This window comes from Capsicum annuum, chromosome 12 (genome assembly GCF_002878395.1).
Source record: "Capsicum annuum cultivar UCD-10X-F1 chromosome 12, UCD10Xv1.1, whole genome shotgun sequence".
Classification (NCBI taxonomy): Eukaryota; Viridiplantae; Streptophyta; class Magnoliopsida; order Solanales; family Solanaceae; genus Capsicum; species Capsicum annuum.
In genome coordinates, this window is record NC_061122.1 from 205,952,248 (window position 1) to 205,960,837 (window position 8,590).

Consider the following 8,590-nt stretch of genomic DNA (forward strand, 5'->3'; position numbering starts at 1 on the left):
CTGAGGGATGAGAGATCATCAGATTGTCAGTACAATGAACAAAACTCCTCTATTTATAGGAAAAATTTACTCCTAGTCCGAGTAAAAGACGGATGTTTCAAATCCTAATAGATATCAAAGTAGATCTTGATAGATCTTGATAGACATTCACTATAATGTAAATACATTTATAACAATAATGTATTTAAAGAAAGGGCAAAAAAAAAAGTTTTTTTAATAAATTCGCATTGATTATAAATATCTAAGTTGTTCTTAATAATATTTATCTACTATTCATTGTACTTTTAATGAGATAATTTACTATCACATAAATAAAGAATTTACTTTAGATTATAAACTTCAAAATTATTTAATCAATTTCGCTTAAAAATTAAATTATGAATAGATATTGAGCTCGTGCAGATTACGATTAGTATCTGCAAAAGCCAAAATTTATGTCTACAAAGCAAAAAGTGATGAATTGATGATAATAGTTCAATGAATCACACAATTCAATTTTTTCTTCCTACTCTGACTCTTATTGTTTTATATATATATCCTCAAAGCATGAAATAAAGTTTATCTTTCTAAATCATAAAAGCAATAACAATTTTTTGAGTCCTTTTTCTCCTAAGTAGATCTGCCTGTTTCCTCCCTCTCCCTCCACTCTTATGATCAAGAAGTCTAATGTATAACACTCTCGAAGTCCCTTATGAAGTTCTTAAGTTAAGCTTATGGACAACATAACACTGCTAAAAAAGAAATATCTTGATGAGCATACGTTAAATCATCGACCTCCAATCTCCTCACAACAATATCAATTTTCCCCATCTTTCTACTTTTGCCGTTTTGAAGTTCTGTTTATGAAGACACTTTCAAGTGTCAAATTTTGTTGGATTTGAAAGCATTTTAATTGCATATAAGAAGTGGGTGTGACACAACCCAAGAAGACAAACACTTCTTCAGCATCCTTACTTACCTTGTTTATTTGGCTCTTGTTCTTACTTCTATTTATACTGAGTTTCTTTCTTATTTTTGTGTAAATCAAATAACTTCTAAACCTATTTTGATAATCAATTCAACTTTTTCATTAAAATAACTGTTTGATGGCTTTAACATTGCAAGAAAATAAGGGCCCACTTGAATTGCGTTTCTATGCTTTAGACTTGCCAGCCAATTTGAAATCATCAATTCTCTATCAAGTATTTTGCGCAATTTGTTTGCACCAATTTTGAAATTATTGATGCATTTTGCGCACTTAATTTGCACCAATTGTGAAATTATTGATGCATTTTGCGCACTTCACTTGCACCAATTTTGAAACCATCAATTATCTTTAATAAGGGTTTCACTAAATTATTTACCTCACGCTTATCTTTCTGAAGCTTATTTGGAATTATACAACTATTCTCCTATCTGTTATCATGATATTGCTACTTTTGGTTATAAAAAGTTCATTATTATCTAGCTTAGAAAAAAGCGTGTGTAATAGGCTTCTAGGAACATTTTAATTGTTGTAGCATTAAAAGATAGAAAATGACTTAACAATTATTTTTATCTTTTTTATACTAATTTTTAAAGGGAGAAGATTAAGTATACAATAAGCTTTTCCAATTTAGTGAAACAAAGGGCAAAAAAAATAATATTTTCATAAATTTGCATTGATTATAAATATTTTTGTTGTTCTTAATAATATTTATATGCTATTCATTATTTGTTTTAATGAGATAATTTACTATCAAACAGATAACTTATTTTAGATTAAAAACTTTAAATTAGTTTATCAATACCACTTATAAAAATTAAATTATAAACACATATTGAGCCCGTGTACGACATGATCACGACTAATATCTGTAGAAGTCAAAAGTTAAGTCCGCAAAGCTGTAAGCGATGAATTGACGATAACAGGCCAAATGAATTACATAATTGAACATTTTCCTTCCTACTTTGACCCTTATTGTTTTTCAGATATAGCCTTAAAGCATTGAACACAGTTTTTCTTTCTAAAACTCAAAAGCAAGAATAATTTTTGAGTCCTTTTCCTCCTAATTAAATATATTATGCCCCCTCCACCCCTCCCTCGTCCCCTATGAAGAAGTCTAATGTATAACACTTTCAGAGTCCCCCCATGAAGTTCTTGATCTGAGCTACGTGCAAGCTGTTCTGAACGCCACAATTATAAAATAAATGTCATGATGAACACACGTTGAATCATCAATCTTCAATCTCTTTCCTCACAGCCATATCAATTTTCTCCATCTTTCAAGTATCTAAATTTGTTGCATTTGAGAGGGGTAGGAGGCTTTCACTCATTCATTCATCTTTGCCCTCTTAGTAGCTGGCCCATCATCTGCGAAATTTGCACCTGAATCATCTCTCTGGTAATTTAAATATGAATCATCCAACACACCTATTGGACTTTGAGGAGCAAAAGGGGTTGAGTCAACTAAATCACTTAGCAAATATGATTCTTGAATAAATTCAACACACTTCTTTACTCTATCCTGCAAAATAGTCACAAAGGCAACGAAGAAACTTTTTACCATTTTGATCAAATAAGAAGCTAATCAGGATGAAAGAGGTATAATTGAAACGTAAAGGTAGAATTGAAATGTAATAAATGATCAAAATCCATGTAAATAGCTACACAATTAATCGTTTAAACTAAAATAGCTGACAGATGTATAATATGTGTATAATTGTATATATCAGTATATAATCTATGTATATCTGTTAAAGCAAGAAGGTTAATCTTAAAGAAGAAAAATAGGATTTATAGTAGTTTCAGCATTCGATTTGAATGAATGCCTTCACTTCCTTTCATTACCGGGAAAGTAAATAGTGAATTCGATCAAGTGTAAAAATCGCTTTTCTGGGCCAACATATTTACCTCTTGTACTTGCACAAGTAGAGCATATGTTGCATTCTCAGTGCCAACTGTCTCATTTTTCTCCACAACAGAGATTACCGCAGCTGCTGCAATCTCAGAAGGTTTGAATTCCAAAAAGTGAATTCCTGCATTCAATTTTCACCCACCTAAAATTTGAGTGCATATTTCATTTTGATTTTTCTATAGTAAAAAAAGGGTAGATCGGTGCACTAAAGCTCCCCTCAGAGTGGGGTCCAGAAAAGGGTCAGACCACAAGGGTCTATTGTATGCAACCTTACCTTGCATTTCTGCAACAGGCTGTTTGCATAACTTGAACCCGTGACTTTCTGGTCACTTGAAGGCAACTTTACTAGTTACGCCAAAGCTCCCTTCAATTTATCTATAATCAATTTTTTTTTTAAATACAAGCATACAATAAAATAATCTCAAATGAGATGAACATTTTACCCTTTAATGTTCCTAGTATGACATTTACTGCTTTAGTGATTGAAGCACTTGAAGCAATTTGATCACCATTTGTCTTCCTAAGGAAATAATCAATGAATGAGAATGGTGTAACTGGCTGCATTCTCCACTTCAACTTGCTCAACAAGACAAGCTCCATTCTTTTTATGGTTCTTGCTTCAAATACAAATCTTGCTCCCTCAATCTGTTAAAAATCATTATTAATTCAAAACAATTACAGTATTAGATGAGTACCCAAAAGAAATACCCCTCCTTTATTTAACGTGTATTACTTTTTTTTTTTTAGTTTGTTTGAAACTAATATCACTTTCTTTATTTAGTACCCTCTTTGTTCCAAAGTGTCACTTTAGCTCACATCATGCACATTAAGAAAAAAATAATAAATAGAATATCTAATTTACTCAATTATCCCTATTTATTAGTTTTTTTTTCTTTTGAGAATTGAGCACTATTAAGAAGTAGTTCTTTAATACAAGGGTATAGTTGGAAACAACAACTATTTTGAAACAAATTTTTTTTTTTCGTTAAGATGACACTTATTTTAGGACGAGGGAGCAACACTTTAACTCAAACATCTCACCTGACATAAACCACGAGATTTAATCTTGCCTGCTTCTCTTAAATTCTATGTCAATCAAACTAAACAAATAAAGTGAAACGGAGGAACTAAGATATATGCTTGCAAGATATTCAAAATTTCGTATAAATGTTCACCTGTAAATCAAGAGATAGTGGAGCTTGAGTCTCTTCCATTTTAGCAGCAAGGGACAAACAAGTTACAGCCAGCAGCTGAATACTCCATACGTTTTCCTTCTATAAAGCAAGCAGATAGTATTAGGAATATGATCAAATAAAAGTGCAGCCCCCGCCCATAAAGCTTTCTCTATGCGCCGGTCCTGAGAAGGGGTGGACCACAGAATCTAATGTACAAAGCCTTACCCTGCATTTCTGCAAGAGACAATTTTCACGGCTTGAATTCGTGACCTCCTAGTCACGTGACATCAACTAACCAGTTATGCCAAGCTCTCCTTGGATGTGATCAAATGCAACTATAATTAATAAAATTTGTTGATCAATTAACTTACAGGTAAGTCACAAGCAGAAAGATACCTATCAAGGTAATTCACAGCCAAATACAAACATAGTGGTCCAAAACTGAAATGTGAATGAACCTGCATACAAATAATAGCCACCATTAACATTGATCAATATTTAATCAAAATATTAATCACAAATTACAATGTGAAACTACATGTTATACCAGTAAAGTAGAACAAGACAACAATAAACGTAAAAGACTCGGTCAAAGACATGTATGAATTTAATGAAGTAGGAGTTACACATTTAAGGTACGAAATTTATTTGGCAATTACATAAAAACGAAAAGATTCTACCAACTCATGTGAAAGGATATTTCCAATATAAAGTAAGAGCCAAGAATTATATCATCATTCAATCCCCACCCCACCCCCAACCCCCAACACACACTGACAGTATCCCCTTTTGAAACAAAAAAGTACAATGTAATTAGAAAAGTTGATCCCCTATTCACGTGGCGGACCAACATAAAAGTTACGAGTTTGACAGAATTTAGTAAACAAAAATGATTGATTTAAAATTTGATAAATTAAAAATGATTGAATTATTATTCACACGGACGGACCAACCTAAAAGTTACAAGTTTGGCAATATTTAGTAAACAAAAATGATTGATTTAGAATTCATAAACAAAAAATGATTGATTCACTACTCACATAGGCCGACGAACCTAAAAGTTACGAGTTTGATAGAATTCAGTAAACAATGAGTGATTCAGATTCATAAACAAAAAAATAATTGATTCACTATTCACACAGGCGAACGAATCTAAAAGTTACGAGTTTAGCAGAATTCAATTAAGGAAAATGATTGATTCAAAATTCATAAACAAAAAATGATTAACTCACTATTCACATAGGCGGACCAACCTAAAAGTTCTACGTTTGGCAGAATTCAGTAAACAAAAATGATTGATCCTCCGTTACTGACCATTCACAACCCGATTAAACTTTAAAGTAATATCTAATTAAAATTAAGTGATTAACAAGCACTAATCAAGATAATTCCCACTAATCAAAACAAGAGTCTAAAAACAACCAAATAAGACCATAAAAAAGAATTCTAACAAAATCATCAAAACAAACCTTGTACATCCAATCAAGAATCTCCCCTCTCTCCGCAAAACCAAATTCCCCATTTGCCAACTTTTCAAGATAATCACCACAAGGCATATGTTCACATTCTTTCTTAATCAACAAAGCCACACATTCATCACTCTGTAATGGCACACCAATCAAAATCTGTGTTTGCTGACTGTTTTGATGATTCCTAGGAACCAATGTGCCAGCATCATGGTACTCATTTTCAAGAATGGTGTTGGTGTCTTCTGCAGAAAAAAGGTTAGAACTTGCAAAATCCATAACAGGTGCAATTGAAATGCCTTAAAAGATTGTATCTATATATACTAAAAACAAGTCCCCTTATATATATAAAAGTATTTAATGTAAGTAAAATCCTCTAGTTTTAAAAAAGACTTTGCAAATAAAGAGAAATGAATGTAATTTTCATGATGCGAAGGAGAACTTTTTTTTAATGAAAACGATGGATATTTACTAGAAATAAATGGAAAAAAAAATGGGAATAAATGAAACTAAAAGATATAGCAGTCCATTTGGTGAAGGACTGTGAAGAACTATAGATGCTTTTGACAGGAGAAAAGGGCTCCTTTTTATAAGGGATTGAAGGTAGAGAGAGGTGGGGGGAGGGGAGGGGAGGCGGCAGCGTGGTGGTGGGGTGGGGGGTTACTCTTTCTGTTTCAAAATATTTGTCGTGTCTCTCATTTACACGTTTCTTGAAAGCTTTTAAAATTTGTCGTGTTTCTCATTTACACGTTTCTTGACAACTTATTTAGATGGTTATCATCTATTGTAGTGTGCTGAGTTGTCAGTTTAACTGCAATGCTTGTTTTGATTGTTATTTAAATTTATTGTATAATATTTTTAAATTCTGTAATGACCCCTTCCGTCGTTATGCTATAACTTAGCATGTCAAAATTTGGGTTAAGATTCTACTCGAGTGTCACGATCCGAATCAGGGCCTAGACGTAATGGGCATCCCAAGTCCAACTAGGATTGGGGACCGCCCCCTGTTACCCAACCCAACCACCTTATGCCACCTTTGATGGGCTGAATTTCGAGCTTATAACAAGATAGCATAAATGCTCTCATGAAGACTTTGGGATAGGATCACAACCGTGACCACCCCAACCGAGTCTAATCGTACTAAACCAACCATCCAACCATACCAAGCTAAACCAAAGGCCATAAACTAGGTCATAGCCTAAGAGAATACCAAAAGATAATATAATGATCAATCCCAAAGTATAATACGATGGAACAACCAACAATAACGTCCCAGGGTATAATCCCCAACACCAATACCAATACTAAGGAAAACACCAATACTGATCCCACCCATACCAACCCCCAGAAGTACCACAAAGCCTCTAATCGAAAGAGTAAAAATATCCGGTTGGGACATGCCCCCAACCATGGTAAAACCAATATCCATAATAAAATAAAAGTGTCCAAGGATATCCATAACATGAAATGGAGCCTTCCAAAAGGATGGAAGCTCACCACTTCAGTCCAATACTAATATCAAAATCTAAATGCTAGACATGAGGAGTAGAATAACCAGTTCCTTCATAGCGTGGGTATACAACCGCTAGTAGACGGGTTAGTGAGTGATCGCTAACATGAACTCAGGATAAGGATAAAATAATGCCAATTATAAAATCAAGTAAAACCATCCATAATACATACAACCATACATATTTATAAGTGCCAGAAAAGGAAATCGAGTTTAGCATGCATTTAAAATCTTTACCTGGATTGTGTAGCTTTTTCGTCCTAAACCACCCACGGGCAATATGAGTTTAGCTTCTCCTGCTGAAAGAGCCCCAGTGCGTGTAGCCAGGCGACCAGGAAAATATCCCATGGGATGACTATTACATCCCCCAATATGAGGTGTGACATCATGCACACGGTCCACCAAGACCAACCTTATACTGATAAATATGAGTTTTCAGTTTCGATCCCCTCGGAACCTCTACCTTTCACGACTTAGCTACACCTGCCCCTTAAATGCCTAATTAAAATCATTTCCAAGCAATCCATTTACCATTTATTAACCAAGGCCATTTAGTGGTGGTATCGTCATACCAACCACACTTGCAATTACCATCCATAGCCAACCATATGTAAGTTTAAGGGGACTTTTAAGTGTCCTTCCGTTCACCATGTTAAACCTCTTGGGGGAATCCGTACCCCACAAGCATAAATATTTAGCCATTTATATTTTCAAACCATTTAAACCATACATAAATCCTTTACTAAGTTTAAAACAAGCAAGAGTTCTATTTAAAAGTGATCAATGCAATGAACATATCTTTATAAGCATTCTGTCAAAAACATTAGGGGCATAGTATATATCCAAAATCAATTCCAATTACCAATAACCATTTCATGTATTCTCATTATCCAAAACCACCATTAACGCATATAAAAGAATAATTAAAACCATGGGAAACCATAACCAAGTATTTATAAATAAAACCCCCAAATTATATTTGAAAATCCAAATAACACAATAATGAAATCATGAAAACCAATAATGAAAACCATTCCTTTAGTTGAAACTAACAATGAGGAAAGGGAACACACCTTATATAGAAGAATTGGTGAAAAAAATCACCAAAGAAAGCCCCAAATTAGTCCTCAAGATGAAACCCTAGCTTTCTTGACCCAAAAGTTTTTGAGAGAATTATGAAGTGTTTAGGAATAGTTTCTAAGTGTTTATGAATAGAATAATAGGGTAAATACTCTTCCAAGTAGGTTAGAAGTCGCGGGGTCCTATTAGGGTAAGTAGAAAAATATCCAGAATACCCTCACTTAAGTTACATAAAAATTCCATCACATAGGGATACGACTGACCCATACGAGTCGTACCCTTCCAATACGAGTGTTACCCACCACTCGTATCCTACCCTAAACCTTGGACCCAACACTATCCAGTATACGACTCATCCAATCAAGTCGTATATACAAAATACGATTCATACCTACTATCTATATCCCTAGCAGAATAGAATACCAAGAGGATTTAACACTGTCCCCTATACGAGTACAAGATATGACTTATATGCAACAATAC

At 33.8% G+C, this 8,590-nt stretch overlaps 1 protein-coding gene across 1 annotated transcript; it reads right to left on the reverse strand.

The window, feature by feature from the left end:
- Nucleotides 1-1,849: 1,849 nt before the first annotated feature.
- Nucleotides 1,850-6,032, reverse strand: LOC107849645 (cyclin-D2-2). The gene is made up of 6 exons (XM_016694199.2): nucleotides 5,521-6,032; nucleotides 4,423-4,509; nucleotides 4,052-4,150; nucleotides 3,320-3,521; nucleotides 2,873-2,997; nucleotides 1,850-2,486 (listed from the first exon to the last, which is right to left on the reverse strand). Exons 1-6 carry the CDS (start codon nucleotides 5,794-5,796, stop codon nucleotides 2,292-2,294), a joined length of 984 nt encoding a protein of 327 aa, XP_016549685.1. The 5' UTR covers nucleotides 5,797-6,032; the 3' UTR covers nucleotides 1,850-2,291.
- Between the last annotated feature and the right edge of the window lie 2,558 nt (nucleotides 6,033-8,590).

What these genes read in the sequence shown, in the direction of transcription:
- LOC107849645 (XM_016694199.2), bottom strand. Translation starts at nt 5,796, where the DNA reads ATGGATTTTGCAAGTTCTAACCTTTTTTCTGCAGAAGACACCAACACC. An exon ending in TTCTTGATTGGATGTACAAG is followed by an intron (nt 4,510 to 5,520) that starts GTTTGTTTTGAT and finishes ATTTGTATGCAG; the next exon opens with GTTCATTCACATTTCAGTTT. An exon ending in TACTTGTGCAAGTACAAGAG is followed by an intron (nt 2,487 to 2,872) that starts GTAAATATGTTG and finishes ACTATTTTGCAG; the next exon opens with GATAGAGTAAAGAAGTGTGT.